This window comes from Drosophila busckii, chromosome 3L (genome assembly GCF_011750605.1).
Source record: "Drosophila busckii strain San Diego stock center, stock number 13000-0081.31 chromosome 3L, ASM1175060v1, whole genome shotgun sequence".
Lineage (NCBI taxonomy): Eukaryota > Metazoa > Arthropoda > Insecta > Diptera > Drosophilidae > Drosophila > Drosophila busckii.
The window spans coordinates 16,249,530-16,276,144 of record NC_046606.1 but is presented as its reverse complement, the minus strand read 5'-3'; the positions used below and the strand labels follow the sequence as shown (position 1 = coordinate 16,276,144).

Genomic DNA, 26,615 nt, shown 5'->3' with positions numbered 1-26,615 from the left:
TGGGCAAGGAGATTGCAGCACAAATCTTATAGTCCAACCTATATATATATATATACACTCTAACTTTTGTTGTATTTTATGCATTTTTGCAGGTATTTCATCCGCCACGCAATATACGAGATGAGAAGCCCTTTGAGTTCAGCATAAGATACAAATTTATTAGCCAGTCCGATGCAGTTGTCAGGTAAGTTGGCTACAAAATTGTCTGCTCGACAACAATTGTGCTCGAAATAGGGACAGGACTGTTGCTTAAATTAAATAGCATTTCTTCTTCAAAATATAAAACATATATATACACATATGTATGTATGGGTAGGCAAGACTTTATAAGTTTTTGCTTTCTTCGAAAGTTTTTCTTTATACTATGTGAGCATTGCATAAAACATGAGCCACAACGTCGTGGCAGCACACCAAGTGCAATGGTTTCCATTTATGTCCTACAGCGAACGTGTGTCCGTCAGTCAGTCAGTCAGTCAGTCAGACTGTCTGTTGCGCTCTTTGTGTGCAGGATATGGCAATAGCCAAAGCAATTGAAATGTATTTTTACGCCTCAACAAATTTCACACAATTCACACGATAATTTATATTTGCCAAATTCAATGGATATATACACGTGCCATGGTATGTGTGTGCCATTAGCAGGCTAAACAATGGTCAATGCTCAGTGGGGGGTGTGGGGAATGGGTGGGCGAAATGTTCGGGCACATTTTATGCAAATTGCAGCCAGGAGTAAAGCCCTAAATACCAAACAAATATACTGCACAGACGATTCGACTGAATTAAATGCACACACAGAAACATTCACATGTATACACATTACTAAATGCGAGTGTGTGTGTGTGTGTGAACAATTTTACAGGTATGGCCTGCCCGATAAGCCATTGGAACTGGGACGTGTCACACCAGGCACCTATTGTACCAGGCAATTCGATGAATGCTATCGTAACAAGTGTCGCCTGCAAAGCCCAAATTATCCTGGTATGTATCCAAGGAATGTCACCTGCTATTGGACCATACGGCAGAAAGAAGTTCCAACCAGCAAGCATGCCATGATTGCCGTTAGCCAGGAGAATCAGCACAAAGCCCTAGTCAAGCGGTAAGTAAAAGAGGCGCTCCCTATCCCCATCCCTATCTATCCTTCTTTCTATCCCGCAAATGCAATTCAACATGCATGAGGCGCATTAAATAAGCATTAGCATTTTGTGAGACCAAAGCAGCGTGTCGCATTTGTATGACAAATTTCAATTTGCCAAATTGCAAATGCAACTTGAAGTTGCAGCTGCCGTCGCCGTCGCCGTTGCCGTTGCCATTGCCGTTGCCATTGCCGTTGTAGTTAGCACTTCAAATCAAATGAAAGTTGTTCGCCTCAGCTAGAGCAACTGGGCGCAATTGGAAGCGTTTTTGGTTATGCTGTAACTTTCACATGCCATGTACTATGTATAATGTATATTCCAATTAAATGTTTGCACACAATACATGCAATTCAAATGAGTTTAAAACTGATTGTGTGTGTGTGTGTGTGTCTGTCGGATCTACAAACTAGCTGACAACTGACTGAATGCCACTAACTTATTTTAATGCTGTATGCAAACATAAATAAAATGTCAGCATTGAAATACGCTTACCAAAAAAAGATTAAACTGACATGCAGCATTAAACATGCACTAAAGATTATAAACGACATGTTGTTTAATATTAACTTTGGGATTGTATCAAATGTGTTCCTTTACTTAGGGATTTTAAAATGAAAATATTTTCTTTATTAAATATTTACTAAATATTGGTTAGTAATAAAACGTAAACTTTTCTATAAGCTACAGCAAATAACCCTAATAAAAATAATTTAAATAAAGTTAAAGCTACGCAACTTTTTAAATGTATTATTTTAGTTGCTTATTTAAATAATATTAGATAATAAATAATATTACATTTTAGCATAAAAATCAGCAATAAGCCCTTATGCTATTGTTATTATTTATTTTTTTGGATAAAGACTTCGACTTCAATCAGTGGTGCATCTGGAATAAGATAGAAATGAATTCATTGAAATTCAACAAAATATATCAAACAATCTGCTGCTGCTGGAAATGTTTCAGTCTTGTCACAATTTTTTGCTCATTTTGTCAATGCTTTAGAGAGTATTCAATCAACGGCGTGTCATGCAATCAATTGTGTGTGTTGTCTATTAACTTTGACAGCTTTTCAAATGGACAACTGTCTGATGCTGTTGTTCGGTCTCTGGTGAAATGAAAATGTTTGCATTGCATTTTGGCGCTGATTGCATTTTATGTTTTTTTACCTCCCACTAACTTTTATGAAATGAAATATTTGCGCAATAACATTTACACATCGCTCTTTATTCACATTTCACATTCACAGCTCGATTGCCAGCTTCAACAAGACCTCACGCTCCATCCGCGCCTGGTCGGACTGCACGGGCGAACGGGATCACTTGATATTCTACGATGGCAGCTCCACCAACGATCCCGTCTTGGCCAAGTACTGCGGCGGTGATTGGTTGCCGCGCGTTGTGTCGCGGTAAGTCGAGAACTATAGCTATACAGTTATGCCAAGTGGCAGCGCCGTTTCTCCTTTATGAGAAACATAAATATGAGCGCAGCATAACTCATAATACATTTACAAGCTTCAGCAGACAGAGCGCCATTTTAATGAGCATGTGTTGTGCTGTCACTGTGTGTGTGTGTGTGTGTGTGAATTTGTAAGTCTGCGTAATGCATGTGCTTGTATCGTCGACCGCAGTTTTAGTGCACTGCACTGCAGTTGGCCTGGGGCGAATGTGTTCCAATTCAGTTACACACATAGACACACACACACACGCATACATATGCTCATACATATAGAGTCATAGTCACAGTTCATGCGGCTTTGTGTGCGCCTTTGCAATTGTGCGCAATGCTTAAGAAAAACCGGAAATTGGGTTGCTCCGCAGACAGACGACAAAGCGACCAACGGGACAGACATAAATAGACACACTCTCGCATAAAAAGAGACTTATCTGTGCGTGTACGTGAGCGTATATGGATGTGTGTGTGTGTGTGTGTGCTTGGCTATACAAAATGTGCTGCTATTGAAAACATTTTGATGCATGTGATTTATGCAATGGCAAAATCTTTGCTCATTAGTTGCCAAGTTAAGCAAGCGGCAGAACTGTTGCCATAAATTCATATAAAAAGCCAACCAAAGTGCAATTATTTAAGTTAAAAACTAAATTCTACAAGCATAAAGAGTGAAACTAAAACTACGCTAAATTTTAAAATCAAGCTCGATAAAACTGGGCAACAACTCATATACTTAGTATATAGAGTATATATAGGTTTATATAGGATAAATTGAGAAGCTTCTATTTGCTTTGTGATGAATGAAAAAGCATCGTGGACCGACCAATTACAGCGAGAAACTCATTGGCAAACATTAGTCAAAACTTTTAAATAAACATTGCCTACTTTTCAGCGCATAATTACAGAGAACACAATTTATGAGATCATAACAGGTGAGGTCTCAGCAATTTTGGCGCGCCTGCACGAAGTTCGCCCTTGCTACTTGTAATGCAAGTGAAGCATCAACTTTGATTGTTGTCCTTGTAGTGCTTGAGCATTAGAAAGTTTTGCGGCAGGCCGCAAATTAAAAGTCATTGGGGCTGAAGTCTGTGCGTTGCACCTTGCGCCTTAATCCCTTAATGAGTTGTACCCTTGCATTTATTGACATCTTCTCGAGAGCGAAATCTTATAAGCAAACATGAAACGCATCAGGCATGCATGCAGCGTAAAATGCACACAGAAGATGACGAGGCGGCTCTTGGCTTGATGAAAATCCACCCACGAGCCACGACCACGCACCACTGATGACTGGGGGGAGGCGGCATTAAGTACGCTGCCAAAGTTGTCCTTCAGCTTCTTGCACAGTAACAATATAAACACTAAAGTTTAAATGCACACACACACACAGACCATATAAGGACACAAAGTGAGCGCAACATCAGCTGGTTATATGTGAGTGTTGGCTTACAGACACCTCAGACATGACAGTCGTACAATTTGCCTGGGCAACTTCTTTGCTGACTTTCCACAAAATATTACACACACACACACACACACATGAGCACACACACATGCAAGCAATAGAGAGCAAGAATGTATATGCTTGGCTGTGATGTCAGCATGGGCGTGGGTGGGTGGCGTAAGCGCAGCCACAGCAAAATTATTAATTTGCCTGTGCAACTTAAAATTGCAACAAGCTGCAAGCTGCAAGCTGCCAACATTTCCTTGACGTGTCTGCGCATTTTTATTGAACTCCTCCCAGCACACATCCCAAGCTTTTATCGCTTCCCCACTTTTTCGCTTTGCTGAGTTTTCCAATTTGTTTTTCTTGGCAGCAGCAGCTGTTGCACCGTTAAGTACTTGCATGCTGCCATCTTAATTTTTTTTAGGCGTTAACTTTTTAAATGGCATATTAATTTAGTATGCGCTTTCAGCTTTTAGCCTGCACCTTACGGCATCGAGTGTGCTTATAAGCAAAGTTTTTCTTCTTCTTTTTCTCATGTGTGTGTGCTTAAAAACTTCAAAAGCGTCGTCGAGGCTCAGACTATATAGTACTTTGACTAATATGTTTGCTCTACAGCTTTTATGCAGGCCAAACAACTTTGCTTAATTTTTATGGCATACAGCAAAAGTTTTATAAATAATTTTTGTAATTCATTGTTGAAGCATAAAACGATATACTACGAAGCCCTTGCAAATTATTATACATTACATAATTCAATTTAAGTTTTTCAACTATTTTATAGCGTACTAGTATAGTATAGATATAAAATAATTGAGTAAGAGTAAAATAGTTGTGTGTTTGGGATAAATGTTTAAAATATTCCCAAGATAAAGGCAGCGATCGAGCAAGTTGAAGTATATTTTTGTTTCATTGATTGTATTAAGCTCAAAGTAGAGAAAACAGTTGATGCAGAATTAAAGGGTAAAGTTTAAGGTGTGACTTGTGCTGAGGCAGTGAGAGAGCTGCGTGCAACTTAAAATTAAAAAAAAGTCAATAGCTGCAAGAAAAATATTCTCCAAAATAAAGTTTAAAGTGCGGATTTGTATTTGTAATAAATAAACTACATTAGATGCGTTTAAATTATTAAATATTAAATATATAGAACTCATGATACAAAAATGATCAAGTAAAATGTATTTTTCTAAAGCTCTATTGCTTTAATTCAAATTCAGTTGAAAGTATCGATTAAATGGCTTCATCTCGGTTCGAAACTTTTTTCTTGCAGACTTTATGGGGTTCCTCAAAAACAACACTAAGTTAACTGACGTACAAATGCTCAGACCAAAAATTCTAGCAAGCGCATAAAAGTGAATTGAATTCAGTTAGTTACAATGCTAGGATAATACAAATTATGGAAAAGATTATTATACAATTTTAAGAATCACTCTACCTACTTTCTTTTACTGCTTTTGCAACTATTCAATGTAAGATATTTTAATGATAATATAAGATTCAAGCCGAGCAATAAATGCGCTTAATTTGATTGAAAATTGATATGTCTAGTTTCAACAAATTTTCAAGCTTTTCGTTAAATTTTTTGAAACTTCATTAGCAAGTTATGTGCGGCATTAGATTAGCTTTGATCCACATCAAGCAGCGACAGCAGCGACGGGTTGTCAATCATTGGAACTAGTTCAATTAGTCGTAGGCAACAGTTTCGCTTGCTTCGCTCAAAGCGTGCATCAAAATTGCGAATAATTCGCTTAGCCAGGCAGAGCCTCCAGATCCACAGACCATTTGCCATTTGCCATTTGCTGGGGGAGCCGCCAATCACTTGAAATTTCTCGCATGCCCTATGGGGCAACAAGATGACGCTGCCATTTGCGGTCAGACATGTGCAAATTTGTGAGCAGCACGCTGGACAGAGTAGGGAGCGAAGCGGAGTAGGGACATAGACAGGATTGAGGTGCCCAGGCCCAGGCCCAGGGAGCTGTGGAGACGTTGGTTGGTTTTGTGTTGATTTTACGACACCCGCAAGTGCCGCAGGCCATTAAATAACCAAATGCTACGCATACAGGCAGCACAACAGCACTAAGGATACGTGTCCTGCTGGGACACACACACACGCAGAGCATTTGTGCACAAAGAAAGTGACAGCATTTGTGCGCTTTATTAAAAATTAATTCACTTTTCATTTGCAGTTTATTGCACTTGGCACTGACAAAAAACGTTGCAGCAGCTGCCACCCCCAAGCACCACCCCCGCAGCCACAACAACGTGACCACGTGTGCTCTGACTTTGTGACTGTGTGCGTGTGTATTGGTGTTTAAATAATAAGCACTGCTCAGCATGTCTTGTGTCTTTTAGCCGCAGTTACACGTGTATTAAAAAGCCATTTGCTGTTGGCCTTTTGATGTGACAGGTGCGGGCTGCTGGGGGAGCTTGCAGTTTTATGTGCTTTACATTACGCATACGCCGCGTATAAATTCAATTTGATATTTAAATTGAAAAGCTTTTGATCTGCAGCGCTAAAAAATGAAATATAAAAATATAAATTGCACCCGAAATGACCGAAATCACTTTAATAAATTTGATTTCTTGAAGTGCCGCAGCGCTAAGTTCACTTAAACCGCTTGAAAAACGCTTACGACAGTCGTCGTCGTCGTCGACGGCGGCGGCGGCGGCGCAACAAAAGTGGCCAAATTTTATGGGCACTCGCTGTCATTGCCAGCTACGAACTGTGCGCTGGCGTCGCCGCGTCTACAACAAATGCTGCAACACCCACGGCTGTCGTTTCATAATTTCTAGCCAAAAATCATAAGACAAACGGGCCCCAAAAATGTTTGGGAGATTCGCAACTTGGCTGTCGCTTGTTAAGCCAGAAAAAAGAAAAGAAGAGGAAGCAAAAAACAGCAACAAAAATTTGCCTAAAACTTTCGGCGGCCCACTCGAGCGCCCGCGCCCCCCGTTGCGCAACCCGCAGACAACAGCGAAAAAAGTTAATTTGGCAGCAAAAATGCAAACAAGCAGACGACAAAACGACTGCTCGACACTTTAAATAAGCTGGAGGGGCGGACGGCGGACGGCGTACAAAACTGATGGCCGAGCCCGAAACACAGCAGAGTACTGCGTCATACTTTTAGGCGCAACGGCACAGTCCGAGCTGGCACGCTCAACATTTATTTGTTTATTTCTGCTTCTTCTATTTTTCTGTTTTTGCTTGTATGTGTGTGTGTGAGTCCGAAACTTTACGACTTGGCTTGTTTGGCGGGTTGTGCAAATTAAATTTATGTGAAACTAGTTTTCTCGCGCCTCTCTAATTGGAGTGCCCCATGGCGTATGCGCAATCTGTGCTGCACAATTCTGTTGTCAGACATCGAAAAGTAATTTATAAGCATTATACGGCATAAACTGTATTAATTAAACTTTGCAATTATTCTTTTACTTGTAGTGGCGCGGAAATGCTCGTCGCCTTCCACTCCAGCCCCTTCTCGGCGCCACTGCAGCAAGGCATTCCCAATCGCGGCTTCGAACTGGATGTCGACATACTCTTCACCGACTCGGACTCCTTTGACTTTGCGCAGGGCACCAAGAACCTATGTGAATTCCATATAAACGCCTCGAATCCGGGTAAGTAAAAATACAAATGTCGCAAATGTTAATGCGCATACTAATGGTAATGGGCGTGGCACACACACAAACACACACAGACAAAACTAGGTCAGTTGCATTCATAATGAACTGCCGAGTACTTCGTTGCCACGCATTCAATATTTCCTTTTTTTAAATTTGCAAGTTAATTTCTTTGCAGTTCTCATTTTCTCCTTCTCTGTCTCTCTCTCTCTCGCTCAGTGCTGCAAGTTGCATTGTTTTATTTGTAAATTATTATTTATATTGCTTACTCATTAATGCTGCTTGAGCAAACACTACACTCGGCTGGGGGAGCTAATTAGCACAAAGCTGCTTGCAACAATCAAAACTTGCACTCTACCTTTAAGTTGCAACTTCTGCTGAAGCCAACTTGCTTGTTAGTTGTTCTCATTAACAGCGGAGCGGCTTCGTCAAATCATTTCTGCGTAATAAACAGAAGAAGGCGTAGCAGACTTTATGTAGCCAATTGTCTGTCCGCCTGTATGAGCGACTATAAGAGCTAGATACACCAACTCGTAAATCCTAGACAAATTGTGTTTATTTTCGAGTCTTCATATTTGCCCACATAAATCAAGAAGAACTGTTGCCAGATATCAATTTGCGTTGTGATATATGCAATGCTGATTATCTTATTAATTTATGCTGTTTATTAAACTTAGTCGGATACTAAGCACAAAAGTTATCAGAGCAATATTTTCTGATAAAATGCAACATGTTTGTTTGCAGTTGCTAAAACGTTCAACTTGTTACCCAAACATAATTTAGTTGAAGAGTTTGTTTAAGTTAAATTTGTTATTTAATTCAGTATTTAGAATTTTTTTAACTCATTCAAAAAGTTATAGTAAAAGTAATTAGAAGTTCTAAGTTAACTTGTGGTTAACTAATCCAGCCTATAGATTAAGCTGCCTGCTTACGAGATGAATGAGAGCGGATTAAAATTTTGACATTGTTGATATACATTAATATTATTTGTTTTTACAATGTGTATATGTTGCATTTGTAATTTGGTAACTGATTTTGTTTTATTGGCCTGGTCTTACTTTCTGTTCTTTTTAATTTAATACAAGGTCCGTCGTGATTTCGCGACAATTCCACATCAATTACGCAAACTAGAAGCTTCATCCAGACTTACTTTGCTTTTAGTTTGCTTCTTAGCTGCATTTAATTGAAGAATTTATTAAACGAACTTTTTGGGCGCCTCGAAGTAGGCTACAATTTTAAGCGGCTGCGTATATATGTGTGTTTGTCTGCAACTGTGTGCGTGTGTGCAGTGTGGTGTGCGCTAATGCTCATTAATTTGCACTTAATAACTTTTGAGTAGCGCTTGGTTGAGTGTTTTATTTGAATTTTTAGCAAAATAAGTAAGAGAGCGAGAGCGAGCGAGAGAGAGAGAGAGTGAAAGATTTACACAAAATTAGTTTTGAGCTGCCTTAGTTGACTTGTCCCTTTTTCTTCGTGTTGTTCTTGTGCTCATTAAGCTACTGACTGATTTATTTGTTGTTGTTGTTGTTGTTGCTGCTGCTGCTGCTGCTGCTGTTGCTTAATTTCTGACCGCTTAACTTTTGTGGAATTTCAGAGCATTAGCTTTAGCCATGACTTTACGCTTAATGCGCTGTGAAATTACCCAGCTGTGCTGCTTTTGAATATAATCATTAGACCCGACTAATGTCTGGCTTGTCAGCGCTGCTCCCAGGCGAACTAGTAATCTATATGAAAATAGAATTCAGCATGAATAACATATAATTTGTCTGAATGCTGCAGCTTTAAGTCAGCAAAGCAAATTTAATTAAAAGCTCAATATACAAAGCCTGGCGCTGTGCAACGTTTAATGAAACAAAATTGAAAAAGTTATGTCTAAATCAAATCAAATTAAATATGCAACAGATTTAGCTGCGCAAATCAGCGAAATGAAAACCGAATGCAGTGACCAGCAACGAAAATTGCAATTTTGTTAATCATACGACGCGTGGTACGCGCTCTGTTTGCACATCAGGTTTATCAGGCATTATTTATATGGTAAACACACACACACCAGCAGACATATGCTCAGCTCATTATTATAACTTTGAAATGACCTTTGCTGTTCATAATAAATGACAGCGGCCCCCTAACGTTTTACATATTTAAATGCAGCACATATTGGAATTTCTTTTTTGTGTTTTGTGTTGCTAGCTGCTTAATGATGTTGTGCTTGTTGTTGTTATTGTTATTGCTGTTGTTGTTGTTGTTGTTGTTGTGCAAACAAAACCGCGTGGCGCACAATTGAAAGCAAAATGAAACGATAAATATTTGGTTTTCGTTAAAACTTTAATTAAAATCATGTTGCAGCCCGCAATAATTTATTTGTAGCGCACGCTTTTTGGTATTTCGTGCTCTGTATGCGCGCGTGTCTGTGTGTGTGTGTGTGTGTATATGTATCAATAACAAAACAATTATGCTGCTCTGCTGTTTTGTTTGTATTGGTCGCCCCCCAAGGCCCCGTTATTGCCTTTTGGCTATTATAAATGTTTTATAAGCGCTCGCGCCACGCTCTCCTAATTGAACTTGCCGCAAAATGTTGGCTGCGCTGCTGCTGCTGCTGCGCCACGCCTTGTGTAACAGTCTGCAGCGAAAGTCTGCGCATTGTTGTTGCACCTGCTGGAATTTACATGAAGCAATTAGACTGTAATTGCGAGTAAAACTTTTGCTGCACTACGATCGATTGAACATTGATTAAAGGTGAAGTCTTAATCAATGTTGCAATACAGCAATGAAAAGTAAAAGTTGCAAGAAATTCCTGCTACAAATTTATGGCCGCTGACTTAAGCCGCGCTTTGAGCCGACAACTTTGCTTTGATGCCGACTAAGTCGACAGGCAACAAGCTCAATCAATTTTGCTGTCAATTCGCACACTAAGTTGCCATTTTAATTACTACACCCTCCAGCAAAAGCTGGCCCATCTAATTAACGCTAATCAACTTGCTGACACTCGAATTGTGACCCCGCCCACATGCTCAACGCGACCACAAAAACACGCTCGCACCCTTAGCTCGGTCGAGCAGTGGAGCAGTCTCGAGTTGGGAGCGACGGCAGCAAAGAATTTGATGTGATATGGTGTGGGCCTAATAAATTATTATATGAAATCGCTGTAAGATTTGCAGCAAATTATTTATGCACAGCCAAACAGACACACACGCGTACACACCCACACACTTACACACTCACACATGTATGTGTGTGTTTGCTGTAAATTTATGGCAATACAAACTGAGAAACATTTCCGTTGAAGCCAAAAAGCGTTTACCCAGTGATTTGTATGAATAGATGCGAGAGCAGCGCCGCTTGCTTTACTTCTCACAAAAATATGCTCAAAAGCGAGGCTAAAGTCTACAGCATTTTATTGCAAACAAACTGTAGAAGGATGCAGGCACACACACAAACACACACATACATATACGTATCTACATACACATTGAAGCTTACTCAGATGTTTATTGTGCTAGAGTAGATACATTTTCACATGAGGCTGGAGCCGGAAGTTGCTTTGGCATTTTTATTGATTTACGGATTATTGTCGGAGCAACTGTTAAGCTGAGAGAGCTGAAAACTGAAAACTGAAAACCGTCGAAACGAAATCAAAGTGCTTCAAAGTTTTTTAAGATTCAACTCGACGCAAGTCAACTAACTGCAGCTCAGCTGTTGTTACAGCAGCGTCAAAGTTCTAGAGCAAACTTTGGAGGGTGCGTAGGCGGCAACTTGTTGAAAATTTGATGCTTTCTTATAATTTCATAAAGTCAACATTCAAGCGGAGCTGGCAGCAGGCAAAAGAAATTTCAAATACAAACACACAAAATTTGCAAACCACCCAACGCCGAGCGCAAAACAAAGCGGAAACATCATTTTATGGGTAAATTTGTGATAAAATCGAACCACATTCTAACTCGAACTCAATGCCATGCATTCAAATGAGGTCATTGGCTGGCTGATATCGCAGACAACAAAAGCCAAAGCCAAGCAGCTGCTGCTGGGTGGTGGTGCAACTAGACGTTGCACATGAAGCTGTTGTTTATTGAGTTGCAATTTTGTTTGCAATCAGCGGCAAATAGCAGAGCACGAGAGCATGCGACAAACTGGCAATGAATATAACAAGCAGCCAGCACCACCCCACACCACCCTTCCCCACCCCTTGCTAGGTTGGGTGGTTGTGTGGGTTGAAATAACAATGTGTGGATGCTGTTGTGCAAACAAGAAATTAGCATATTTGCACATAACGACAATATTTTGTTTGCTCAACTCTCCTCCCCCTCGCTCTGAGTCTTTCTATAAATAAATATTTAAACGTGCATTTGTCAATGGGCTGCGTTTGTTATTTTTCTAGCCATTGATTGCTATTAACTTTACCTTTGCACAAATAAATATTGCATTTACTTATGTATTTATTCATGTGCAAAAGTGTCTTAGGCCAAGCAGTTCAATCAATTTCCAAAAACCAATCAAAGCCAAGCTCTCAGCAACTTTGACACTTTTTGTCTGTTTTTGTTTATGTTTCTACTCTGTGTATGTGTGTGTGTGGGTGCGTGTGTAGCATGTTTGCAATTAGCTGCGTGTATTTCTGGCCCAATTATTGGCCTAATCAGAAATATATCAGCCCAATTTGCTGAACGCCCCGAGGCGCATGCTTCTGCATATTAATTGACAGCAACCCCACAGACATTGCTATTATAGCTACAATTACAACTATAACTACAACTATAACCATAGGCGCTTGCCAGGACATACACACATAAAAATATATATATATACACATAGCTATAGTATATGGCACACATTTAGCAACTTAATTGACTTACTAGCGCACTAAAATTATTTTCTGGCTGGCATTCATTCATAGTTAGCAACATATAATTTATTTTTGCTGACCAAAGCTTTATTTTTCTATTTGTTTATGCTCGTGTTGTTATTAATTTGCACAGCTGTCAAAGCATACATCAGCTTGTATAAATAATTAATAGAAAGTGAAGAAATTTACTTTAAAGATGTAGAAACTCAAACTATAAGTAGCGAATTTGAATTTCAGTTTATCTATTTCTAAGTTATCAATGTCTGCCTGAAGCGTAGAGTGCTTATTAATAATATTTATTTGCATTAATAAATGCTATTAGTTTGCTCCAAGGTAAATGCATATTAGTCTCATTAATAAATTTGTATTAAATTACACTCCAGTTATGCAAGGCTGAACACACAGTGGAAGCTTAAACAGATATAGAGCAAGAAATTGAAATTTTTCGATCAAACTTATGCATATGTTAACTATTTCACCATTTTAGGTTAAATTCCCATACAATTTGTATTTAATTTATCGTTCATAAGCTCATTATATAATAGTTAAGTATTAAAGTGTGTTTCAGTTGAAGGCAAATTTAAATATATTGAAGCTGAAATATTTCCAAGTAATGAAACAGATGCACAATTTTAAATTTATTTATTATTTCAAGGCAAAAGGGCATAAATGTGATTTGTACAAGTATGCAGAATTGAACAGTTTTAATTTAAAAATGTTCAAGCTGTTATATTACGTACCAAAAATGCTAAATTTACAGTCCAATTTTTCAATAACAGCTGTTAGAGTCAGCTGTTGCAAACTAACAGCACGTGCTAAAAATTAAAGTGAATTGCACAGTGCATTTTATAATAATTATTTCTTCAAGAAAACAACAAAAATCATTGAAGTTTTAAATGGATGTTCATTCTACAGGTTCCTACTATGTGTTAGTAGTACTATCTTGATTATTGGGTGCGTGTATATCTGACAATTTGTTGCTCCATAGTGCACTGAATAGATTTAAAGAGAAAACACAATAATTTGTATTATATTACATATTATTATAATGTATAAAAAAGTTTATGAGCTAGCGTCGAGACCCTAAGTCTTTTGTTATCTTCTTTCTTAAATGATTCCATAATACTCTAAATGTTCAACATAAACAACAAAACGACAAACTGGTTGAAACAAATAGTATACAGTTGATTTAAATCTTTAAATTTATTGCAATTGCAATTTATTTCAATTTTAAAATTTCGTGTGCCTTGCGTATGTTTGTCCAACTGAGACTAAAATTATTTCTCAAGTACTTATTGTTCACAAACATTAAAAACAAAATGTTTTTAAATTTAAGAAACATTAAAAACGCATATTTTAGATGCAATTATCTACTGTGCCATTGCAAATGTTCGACTGCTTGTCTACCTCATTAGAAGCGTTTAATTTAGCTCGCGGCAAAACACACAGAAGACTAAATGCGACTATACAATATAAAATATTGCTGTCCAAGTGCAGCTGCATGGGTTGTGCATTAGATGTTTCAAATTTTAAGCCTTTGTGCATTAAACTTGCACTCAATGCTGCCCATGAATATTTCAATGGGCGAACAAAGGCGCCCACCCATGGAGATTCGATGCACAAGGCTGTGATTTGAAAACAAATACCGAAATATTATTACGAACTGTCGAATATGGTAGAGTCAATGCTCATGTGTGTGTGTGTGTGTGTTTGTAATTCTGTGCGGCAATTCATATTGCATTGCTTATATTTATAGGAAATGCAATCATTGCCATTTTGTGCGCCATGTGAATTAGTTAACGTTAGTACACAACCAAAATAACATTTCACCCACACACACACACATCCACAGACAGGCACACATACAGATATACACATGTGTTTATGTGCTCAGCGGTCGTTGGGTGGGGCGCAAATGTTGGCAAAGTTTCGATCTCAGCTGCAGTGGATGTAATAAATTTCGTTGCCATACAAAATGGCGGCGACGCCATTCAGCATTCAGCAATATAACAATGGCGCGCATACGGAAATAATTCAAGGACCGCCAGCAGCAAGGCATGATGTGTAGAGGGGTGGGGGTGAGGCGGGGAGCGCGAAATAGTGTGAATCATTGGACCTGTGCCGTAATAGTAGCAATAATAATAATATGCTTATCAGCGTGCCATAAAGTGTGAGATTTGACTATCGAGCCGCCGCCGCCGACAACACACACAAATACAGTTAATGTATGTGTAATGTGCATGTGTGTGTGTGTGTGTTTGTGTGTGTAAGTGCGAGCCTGTGAGTTAAGGTGTAACGGTAGTTTTCGGGGACTGTGGCAAACCGCAAGCGTGGCAATAAAATTGTTATTTTTGCGATTTATTATTAGAGTGCATTTGGGTTTTTGCGGCCACAACCACAAAATGTAGTCGGCAATTGTGTGTGTGCTTGTGTGTGTGTGCGCGCAACGCATTTTGGCATTAAATTATGGGGTGTTAGTTTTATTGATTGCTGCGGCCAGCTAAGAGCTCGCACTCCTCTCCCTTTCCCTCTCGCTCTAGCACTTTTGCTCTTGATTGAGTGCTGGCAGCAGGTCTGTTGTTTGATTGCTTGTTTCAATTTTGTTGTTTTACGATGTTGTTCAAATTAAATCCAATTGCCCACTCTCTCTCACTCTTTCTATCACTCTTATCCCCTATTTATTATGCATGCCTGTTAGCTGCAGTTTGGTTTTTAGTTTAATAAATTCCAACTCAAACAATTAGCTTTGCCAGCAAAGAGCAGGCGGCTTGATATGGCTATTTAATATGCAGTTTTATGCCTATCTTTTAATGGGCCCTGGCGCATATTTTATGCGCCCAATATTGGCATTTGGCATTTCCACTAAATTTGCATAAGCTGCGCAACTGTAAACTTATGATTATGCCAATGCAATATAATCCTCTGACCATTTTGCATTCAAAACTGTTGAAATTCATTGACTAACGAAATACGTAAAAATATATTATTGACAAATGAATTTTAAATCGGAGCTAGTCATAGCTGTAATTTAAAAGCCTTTATTAGATTAATCATTATAAGCACCGAGCATTAATTTGATTACAGTATAAGAGTTTTGTCACAGCTTGTGCTAACTCTGTTACTTTTACAGCGCATGTGAGCCCAATTATGTAAAGCTAACAGCCTCTGTTATTTCTAACCATTCATTACATAGTATTCTTATCATTTTTGTTTTTCAATGCTTAAGCTAATGTTTGTTGATTTGTGCCAGACCTTTAGTTTATTATTGTGTAACATAATGCTGTTGACAGCATAACATAGCATATGCCACAATTTAGCCTTTAAATGTCTCAGGCATCAAGCGTCAACCCCGCAGATTGCCTTAAAGCAAGCCCAAGCCTTAAGTGGCACTCAAGACGTTTCGCGTTCGCTTTATGTGTGGCATAAGCATGAAAAAATGTGCACAACCAGCGCAATGTGACAATAAAAAGCTCATAAAAATGTATTAGCTTTGTGCGGCATGTGGCATGTGGCAGCAGCCAACAACACACACACACATAGACTGAAATCTATGAGTGAGCCCAATGCTCGCATTTCATTCGCCCAGTCCAAATGGCAACTTTTGCCCGTGTTCTGTGCTCTGTGTGTGGCAAGTGGCTGTGTATGCTGGCTGGGTGCAACTTTTGCTGTCGCCGTCGTCGTCGTCTGCTTGCCACTCGATGCGGCACATCAAAACTCTTTGGCGCTACATCAAGCTGAAGTTGAAAAGCTGTCGTTGTAGTTGAAACATCGCTCTCAGGCCCAGGTGTTATCATCAATACCATTGACAAACAGAGACTGAGCAAAAGCGGCAGACAGGCTGCCACCTGCCGACTGCCGACTGCCACCTTGCCACCCACTCACTTGACATCTTTGTGACTCCCGCCGCCGCTGCCTGCCACTCATTCGCTTTGCTTGCCACCTGTTCTGCATTGGCGCATTGCAGCAAATCGTGCGACTTTTAGCAATTGAAACGCGAACTGAGTTTCGCTTTTCATTTTTCTTTTTGGTTTGCTTGTTTGTTTCGATTTTCCCTTCGCCTGGCGTTTTTAATTTGTCACTTGAAGCAAAAGTTGCCAAAGTTGTCCCTTGACTGATGCCGCTGCCCTTGTTGCCATTGTTGCTCCTTGGTTGACCAGTTTGTTTCGGTTTTGTTTGCTGCCTCCAGCAACAACTCCAGGATAACTTTAATTAACGTGCAGCACTTGCTGCAATTGAAGCATTTGACAGCATTAATTGCCTTCATTCTGCTATTCCCTTAATACTTCATATGCTATTTATAACTCTCCAGCCCGCTAGCGTGTCTCCAACAAATATATATATTTTTATGGCAAATGTCTGTCATATGCCAATGGCTCTCGCCTGGCGACATTGTCATAAAAATTTATTTTTATTGAATGAGTAGCATGACACAAACAGAAACAGTCCAAATAAAGACATAATACTGCTGCTAAGCGGGCTAGAATTTCTTGCTGAATACTGATGACTTGATTTAAATTCTTAGCAAAAAGTTATATCGCGTATGCATACATATTAGAGTGCTCCTTATTTCTTTTTGCAAGGCGTACCTTTTGGTATTGTTAACAATATTTAAAAAAAAAAATTATAAATCATCAGTATATGAAAATTGTTACGGAAAGCACATGTTTGAAATTAATTTAAAAAAATATTAAAAATAAATGTATTTTATAAAAGAAGAGAGAACAAAATGCATATAAATTTATTGAAACAGAATTTTACAAAGTTGCGAATATGCCTAGCAGGAAATTTAATTTCACCGTTCAATCAATTTTATCATAATTATATTGTATAAATATGTATCAGGGGTATCATAGAAATCAGTGAAATGGGATTTCCATGCGAAAATGTCAAAGAACTCTGTTACAGAATTCCGAGAATTGCAGCATCGAACGCCAGCGGATTGTGCGCTTTGTGATTCCGGGAAAAACTATTCCACGGAATTGGCCCCGGGCATAATAGTATGAAATTGAAGTAATATTCAATCGTTAGCAATTTCGCTGCCACACCCATGTATATTTAAGCTTTACGTATTGTTCATCGACTAACAGAAATTTAATAAGAATATAGTAGACGCTTTATAATATAATTTTGAAAAATAAGGTCCACCCTATAATACATACAATGTATATTCATATATACATATTATATACATATAATATTAAAGTTAACGGCATATAATGCATAACATTAACGTATAAAAAGCTGCTTGACAGCGCAGTGTAAATTAACCCAAATCACTTGTAAGCCGCTTGTCGTACACAGTTCTTAGAGCATATTAAAAAATGGCGACTAACGGTTGTGAGTTGACAGCACACACACAACACACACATAAAAAACACACATATGCATATATATGTGTAGATACATCTGTGCTCTATGCATATATCATAATCTGGCGCACTCTGCTTCCCCTCTTACCCCTAGAGCTGGTATAATGTTGTATTTTTTCTCGCTTCTCTTGCAGATGATGTGCTATTCTCACGTCGCGGCCGCATGGGACGCATTGTGAGTCCGCGTCACACGCTTCCGCCGAATACAACATGCACGTACCACTTTCACGGATATCCTGGTGACCTGATTTGGTTATCGTTCACCAGCTACAATCTACAGATACTGCAGCAGGCGATACACGACAACAATACGCTGGGACGGGTGAGTGGAATCGTTTGAAGCCTCACAGAGTGCCGGAGTGGTGGAGTGGTGGAGGGATGGGCCGTAACAGTTTGCATAAATGCATAAAATGCATGAGTGGGCGGAGTTGTTTGCATTGTACGCTTAAACGCGTTGTGTTCTCTGCCAGCGGCGGATTTGCTTGTCTATTGTCTTGATTTCTATATACACACACACACACACACACACACACACACACACATATTAGTGCCAGTCGAGGCGACACTTTGTCTTCTCACCCAATTAAAATGTAGGCTCAACTTTGTATGTGAGTAAGATAATACAATTTATAATTAAGTAAAACCCTCTGCTGCTGAAATGTGGCGAAAGTATTTTGTTGCTTGTTTCAAGAAGTTTGCCCAGCGGGCACAATCAGCTGCGTCAAATTGCGACACTGACATAACAACAACTAGAGTTAATACAAAGGCGAAAACATCTAGTCGCAGTCGCATTCGCATATTAAATATGCGTTTTTTTTTTTTTGTTGCTGCTGCCTAACAGCCTGTAAATTGTATCAAGGTGCGAACTCTGTTAGTGAACGAGACCAAGAGCGCAAGAGTGTGCGTGAGCGTTATCTGTAAATAACAGCCTGACATAAGCTGGGCTACTTACACAATCTGTTAATAACAGCACCGCGACGAGCGCACTTAACATTTCAAGCCAGCTTTAAGTTTAGCGCTCTTTGAGCATTGAACTCTGTTATTCGGCAGCTGTTAACTGCGCTTAGGCTCAGTTGTCACCTGTGCTTGGTTTGCCACCATAAATTGTCGCAACTTTACTGCGGGGTCACTCCCCGTCTAGACAGCTATCGAATTTATACACTTGTGTAAAAGAATTTAGTGCCAATTAATAGCTTGAAATAGAAACTGCCAAGCAAAGCCAGCTGAGAAAAATAAGTGCTCATCAGCTGTTCAGCTTTGCGTGTTCTAAAAACTAAAGAAAAATGGAGTTCAAGAACTCCGTGCAGAGTCGCCCCCGCCCCCAACACGCCACCGCCTGACACATTTGTTTGCGACCCCTCTGCTGTATGCAGTGTCCGTGTCAATTGCAGTTGCCTCACCTACACTTTTAAATTGAAAAAGAGATATAAAAATGAAATGCTGCCGGCTGTGCAAAAACAACTTTGCAGAGCAACACCTACACACACACCCACACACACACACACACACACTTGCTCGCGCTCTCGCTCTCGCTCTGCAGGCCACTGGCACAATAAAAAGTGACAGAACAAAAATATGTGTAAAATAAAACAGAGCGAACGAGCAGCAGCAAAAACAGTTCATGAATTTTGTAACAGCAACAAAAGCGACAAAAACAAACAGCAGGTATAACAACTACAACAACAACAACAACGACAATCAACACTTGAAACAGAAGGCAGCCAGCGCCAGAGCCAGAGCTCAGCTGCGTGAGTGAGTGAGTGAGTGAGAGAGAGAGAGAGGGCAAGCTCTAAGAGCAGCAATTGTTACGTGGGCGAAAAAAAGAACACAAAAATAAATGAAAATAAGTTATAGCGAATTTACAAAACGGAAAAAATGCTACAGCAAAACCAAACAAACTTTTTAAATTAAGAAGCAAAGTTAAAACTCTACACACAAAAAAAGAACGCAAAACAATGAAAACTAGAAGCTGGAGCGAGATGGCAAATACCATTGAGAGCAAGCTCTGAATAAATGCTATAAAATAAAAACTGTTGGCTCTGCTGCCGCGACATTTATGGTAACCACACACAATTGGTAACATCCTGCTGTACAGCTAACCCACCTAGAGCGTTTTCTCGTCCTAGAAATTAGAAAGCAGCTCCATGTTATGTTCGTGTAAGCACTTAGAGCAAAAAATCGTAGGAGAGCCAATTCAAAATCACTTAGCAGCTTAACAAGTTGATTTGATACTGACAAGGGACTTCCCCTTAAATACACAACAAGCGTTTCAAATCAGGAATGAAGTTTTTAGACAATGAGTCAAGAGTGTGAGAATAAAACACTTGAAGGGGTGCAACGGAAGCCTTTAGAAATTTTGGTCTACAAAATAGTGAGAAGCCCAGAACTTCTAGGAAATTAAATTGCTCGGAATAATAAGTTACGGTGAAAAAAGCTGATGCGATTCATAAGAAATGTCTAATGCCAGCAAAAGAGAACTCGGAGTTACCCAAAACCAGCTCAAGGCTGATTTTGTATTGGCTTAATGTTGATTTAAGATTCTGTGGCACTGCAGCTCAAAACGTATTCCAGCAACTCGTTGAAATTAAATAGATTAATCATTAATACTGATAATAAATAATAATACAGTAATGACTCTAATTGTTTGCATATTTTGTGTTTGAACGTTCAGAAAATCTAAACTATTAAAGCAAATTAAAATGTTATATTTCTTATTCATTTTGATGTGTTTCTCCATAAACTACGATGACCATACAGTTAAACTCAAATTTCAATTTTGAGAAATATACTAAGATTAATAATAAATTTCAATATGTGCTTCCAAGCTGTCATAAAAACTGTCCGAATTGAGCATTAATTAATCAGCATATGTATATACTAAATGATTGAAGAGTGAGAAACAAAAGCAAAGCTCTAAGACGCACAGCTGGATGCGCGCCCCACTCCCCTCGGGCTATAGCCTTGGCGTAGCCGCAGCTGTTTGTTACTGTCTTTTCATTATTAACACAGTCAACAGCAATCAGAGCCTAAACAACAAGAGGGGGACTAGAGTAAGTAAAAATATTTAATGCCTGCAAACAGCCTGTTGAAGATGTAGCAGAAGAATAAGCAGAAAACATGACAACAGCAGTGACAAAACATTAAAAGACAAATAACTCACACTTGCAACTGACGCTCTCTCTCGCTCTCTCTCTCTGTCGCTGTTTGACTATGTGACATATGACAAACAGTGGAGAGAGCGAGGAGAGTGTGTGCAACAAAAGGCAAAAGTCAAGTGTGCGCTAACTAACAAAAACAAAGCATTTACATTTCCATGTAAGCAAAGGCAAAAAGATGAAAAATGCGTTAAGCACAGACAGACAGAACAACTGGTTGTTGAAGTGTGCTCGGGGGGTGGGTTTTGTAACACTAATATAATGTCAACAAGTGAATTAAACAATAACATGCGCTGTCTTCTTTTTCGCCCTCAGAGCGATTTGCCACCTTGGATAACCAGACTGCGCATGTGGGACAGCTACGGCACCTACATGCCAATCAAATCGACTAGCGTGACCACAGGACAACCGCCGCCACCACCCCCGGTCGCCTCGTCGGCCGATGGCGGCAAACCGACGCTGCTGAATCAAAGCAACTATGGCAACTATTACTATAGCGCCAGCAATCCGAAGCTGAATCGCAATCTGCGTGTCAACATTGACAATGCCTGGAATCCGGTGGACACCTACATCTATGGGCCGACGCAGTCGAGCGTGTTCAATCAGGAGAACAAGTACAGCGGCTATCAAAGTGGCGGCTCTGGCGCAGCTGGCAAGCAACAATTAGGTGGCATCAAGGATAGCCTCAATTACATTTCGGGCGGCAAATCAACGCGCGATGGCAGTGGCGTCGCCGCCGCCGTTGTGAGTGCGGACAAGAGCAGTCAGAGCGCGGTCTCGCTCATCAGCACCAAGGGCAAGCGACGCCTCATGCTGGAAATCTACGACTATGAGACGCCCAAGCTTTGTGATCACACGGCCATTGGGAGTGGAGTGAGCGGCAGCAGCGCTTTGATGGGCGGCAACAAGCAGCGCCCTTGCAGTCCGCTCGAGAGCTACGTGAGCACGGGCAGAGATTTGGTGAGTGAAAAACTTCGACTGAAAATTGTGTAATACAATTTACAAGTTTAAATTATTTTGATATTGTTAAAGTCTAACTTTAAGCTGTAAGATTTACTCCAAGTCAGCGTTAAGCTGTTGCCTACTCATAGGCGCGCAGTTAAAAACTTAAAAGTGAGTTAAACAATTTGAAATTTAATTTGAAGCTAAGAATATCAAAAAGACATCTGTACTGCCAAATATTATTATATTTATTTTTATTCACTTATTCATTATTTATTCAGCCTGAAGGGCTTTGTTGCTCTGGCTATACTAATTGTACCATAGAATTTAATTCTAGGCTACAATTAAAATAAATAAACTCACTTACTTATGAACACTCAAAGGTAAAAAACGTTTACATGATTTTACTTTTATTTAAAATAAGTTATACATACGTTTTGAATTAATTTGGGGCTGAGTTAAGTTCCGGCGACTTAAAAAATGCACAACAAATAAAAGAAATACTATGAAAGTCCTTATAGGCATCTTAATTACTTCCTAGTGAGCACGCGTTTTCTAATTATTATAAACGATACGTATACGCAACTATACAAACTTATCGGGTCTGCGTTAAATTTAGTTTCTAATAGTTAAATAGGACAAAATAAAGTTTCTCAGAAAATGTATTATTAATAAAAAATTTGTTATTATTTATCGAAGTAAAAGAACATGCATACAAATTTTTATTTTCATGTTGAAAGTTATTGCTGGTGTTACTCAAATCTGATATTTGTTTCAAGTCTTAAGCAAATACTCACCAGGTCTGGGTTGATTTTAGTTTTTAGTAGTAAGCTACAGTTTTATAAAAACGCAGTCAATATATATATATATATTAAGTTAAATTGCAAAGTTTATGCCAAGTGCAACTTTGGAGCTAAGCTCGACATTTTGTTGAAGTTGTCAAGTCGCTGCTTTTTTTTCTTGTACTTGCTGCTTGCTGCACCTGCTACGCTCTTTGTGTGGGGGCATCCAATTTGGCTTTTGCCAAGAATTGGCTGGCAGCGAGGCGTGCCAACAAATTTGGCAGAGTGCAAATTTGTATTTGCTCGAAACTTGACAAAATTAATCAAATTAAACACTCGACTGCATCGCCAGACATGCACAAATAACGACAAACGAATCTAACATGCCCGTGTGGACACGCGCCCCACGGTGACTTCTTTGCCTGCTGGCAAAATTCAAATTTGCCAAAGCACACACACACACACACCCACACACAGACGAGCAGTGGGAGTAGCACGTGTGGGTGTGTGTGTGTGTGTGTGTGTTGCACCGACTGCGGGCCTAGCAAATAGAAGGGACCGCAATAAGCTTGCTTAGCCTTTTTGAGTGTCGCAAATATGAACTGCAAATATTTTGACACCAAATTGAAGCAGCTACATATACACTGCGCGAAATTGTCAACGATTAGCAAATAGTGTAAGTCTTACTTAAATCAAATAAATGAAAAAGAAATATCAGTAAATGAAAATAGCAATTAAATATATTTTGTAACAAAAGAAAATAGTTGTTAGCATAAAATTGAAATGTGGAGTCAGTATGAAACAATTTATTGAAAATAAGTTTCATATATAGAAAATAATCTAAATTAGGAAACAGATTTAAATATAAATTACTAGTTCTATTAGTTGCAATATATTAATAGTATCGAATCAGAAGAGCTCTATCTCTGATTATTCATATTTCTTAGGCCTTGTTTTAGTTTTAATGATCTGATGCCATTGCTTGCATAGATATTGTGAAGGTAAAGCAGTTCCAAATACAAAGGTTGCTATAATGGAATGTTGCTTGTTTAGAAGTTGGTTATGTAGTTTGATTCTTTGCTGTACTGGAACAGCTATGATAAACCTTAATCGCCTGGCATAAATTTTACTCAGTGTACACTTTTCGCTTTTGCCCTTGCAGAAACTGGAGTTCCACACACACACCGGCACCGCCCTATTTCCCGCTCAATTTGCGCTCAACTACGAGTTTGTGGACACAGAGCAGGGCGGCGAGACGTGGCCGGGGAGGCGGGGCGAGGATCCCGTGCCGCCGCTGTGCTCGCGCGTCTTTCGCAAGCGGAAGGGCAACATCCAAATGCCGCGTAATGTTTTCCTCTATGGCCGGGGCGGCGCCAAGAACATAACCTGCCTGTATCGCTTCGAGGCTGGCGCTTCGGAGCGTGTCAAGCTGGTGCTGCATAATGTGTCCTTTGGCGAGGGCACTGCCTGCACCACCGACTCGGATCTGCATACGGGCAGGCCGCGTTGCAATCAGCTCGATCCCGAGGGCCGCATCACCGAGCTGCGGCTGTACGATGTGCCCTTCCGGGATGTCAAAATCCAGCTGGGCTGCTTCTGCGATAACTCCAGCGCACTCTACAGCAACGCGCCGCTGACCTTTGTCTCGCACTCACGCATCATGGAGCTGAGCTTTACCGTCACCAATCTGAATATATCGGAGGACTTTGCCGATGTCTTCTTCTCCGCCTCGTACGAGTTCAAGCGCCAGCCGGACTGCCGCAAGCAGCTGAAGCTCAAGGGCGCCGGCGGTGAGGATGACCTCAAGTATCCGCTCAAGACGCAGGACGCCAGCTGCGAGGGACTCGCCTGGTACATTGAAGCGCAGTCCGCCGAGCGTTCGCTGTTCGTGCAGACCTGGGGCTCCTACCTGCCCGTCGATCCCACCTCCGAGGATGCCATGCGCTGTCACACCAAGAACCGACTGATGGTCTACTCTGGCCGCCCCCTAAAGCCCATGCGTGTGGTTTGTCCCGCCCAGAGCGGACCGAGGCCCACATCGCTGCACATATTCTCCGAGGATTGGACCAATGGTCAGCCATTATTTATGAACAAGTAAGTGCAATGACTAATACAACTCTAAAATATGCTAAATATATATACATATATAGTTCCAACATTTTAAAAATATTTTGATGTTTATTTATGACAAACTTATTATAGAGCACTTGATACTATTTCCTTAAACTCTTTGAAGTTTGCTATATATGCTATATATGGAATTAAGCTTTGGTTGTGACAATATTTGGTGTGGGATGTGCCAACAATTGTTTTGAATTTATAATTGGTTGGTGGATGGGTCTAGATAGTGTTGGTTGGTAAGATTGGTGTGGCCAAGTCTGAACCCCTTAATTTGTATTTGCTTATTTCTGTGCAAGTTGTTGTTATATTCTATGTTCATTTCCATATTGGGATTGGATTATTTGTACAACATAAATAATTGTGTGCTTCTGTATTGAGTGAATTTTCAAAATATTTATTTAGGGTAAGAGTGAATGGCAGATAAATTGCGTTTACAACTAATTCGTTTTCCTTGATGTCTACATATTATTCAAATAATTTTCAATTCTGACTGATATGAGATTAAGTTATTACAAATAATGAACGATTAGCTGGCTTTGGAAGTTTTGTTGTTCTTATTGCATCTTTGGTTGAGAGGGAGTCAGTGCATATTAAATATTAGCTTGTTTTCAATAAGTTGGCGCTTCAAATTTAAAAAATTAAATTTCAGTTTGCTTGCGGTTTTCCGCTTTATCATCCTAAGCCTTGGCAGCAACTACTTCTGCAATTGCAGCTGAGTTGCAAAGCGCTCGATTAATTATCTAAAAGGCTCAACACGCTCATTAGTTAGCACTGTGCTCTGATACTGTCTGCTCCAGACCGGACATGGTCCGGCACTGACAGCGCTGTCAATTACCCTTTGGGGTGCCATAAAAATATGTTTTCACAGTGGCCACGTTTGTGATGTGCATCAGTGTGCTGAGTCTGTGTGTGTGTTTTATGTGTAGCATATATCGTCGCATGTAGTCATTTTTTTATTTTCTGTTTGCTTTTTGGCGACAAATTTGAGCTGCACTTGCACATAAAATGAAATGGCAACACGTTCTGGCGTTGCGAGTGGAGCTAACAGCACTGACCAAAGCCAAGTTCATTTTCATGGCACGCACCTTGAACATAAATTGCCGGCACGGAACGGAGCACACACATACATACACACCTGGCATAGCTCTATGGCCATTTTGCATGCTTTTCAACAGCGTCTTCTTCATACGTGTGTGTGTGTGTGTGTGTGTGTGAGTGTGTGAGTGTGTGTGTGTATCTGACGGCCATGTTTGTTTGCCCCAATGTATTTTTTGTCTTGCTTGCGCTCAATTTCCTGTGTTTTGTTGCCGCTGTAGCCATTTCCTGTTATTGCATTTTTAAGCAGGCTGGCTGCCTCTTTTGCTTCACTGTAGTAGCAGCTCTGCTCATGCTTCTTTGTATTCTTCATAAGGCAGAGCTCATAAGAGCCATCAAAATACATAGAGTGGGCGTTTGAGGCTCTGAAAAATACTGTTAAATTGCAATTAGTTCCTGGAGCGGCAGCTCACTTTGGCGAAGCTATTTAAATGTTCTATAACATGCTGGCATTTTAAATACATTTTATGCCTGGCCGACCAGAGCTCATGTGTGCATAGCATTAGGCTTATATATGTATGTATAATATGGCTTAGGAAATTGTCCGCAAAACGGTAAATGCTCCCAATAAAGTTGAAAGCACGCAAAATGTTCAAACTTCAAACGTTGAGTTAAGTCAAGAGAGCGTTTTATATGCTCGTTTAGTACGATTTACTAAGCAAAGTGTATTAACAAGTTG

At 39.8% G+C, this 26,615-nt stretch overlaps 1 protein-coding gene across 2 annotated transcripts in view; it reads left to right on the top strand.

The window, feature by feature from the left end:
- Positions 1-26,615, top strand: part of LOC108598326 (CG32206) — a 60,029-nt gene that overhangs the window by 28,704 nt on the left and 4,710 nt on the right. Inside the window, exons 6-12 of one of the 2 annotated variants that reach the window (XM_033293596.1) lie at positions 93-184; positions 860-1,096; positions 2,380-2,538; positions 7,454-7,632; positions 17,976-18,163; positions 21,312-21,956; positions 23,883-24,814. In XM_033293596.1, coding sequence (XP_033149487.1) covers positions 93-184; positions 860-1,096; positions 2,380-2,538; positions 7,454-7,632; positions 17,976-18,163; positions 21,312-21,956; positions 23,883-24,814 — 2,432 coding nt within the window. Of the gene's footprint in view, positions 1-92; positions 185-859; positions 1,097-2,379; positions 2,539-7,308; positions 7,386-7,453; positions 7,633-17,975; positions 18,164-21,311; positions 21,957-23,882; positions 24,815-26,615 lie in introns of those variants that run through there. The other variant, XM_033293597.1, reaches the window with a different exon arrangement.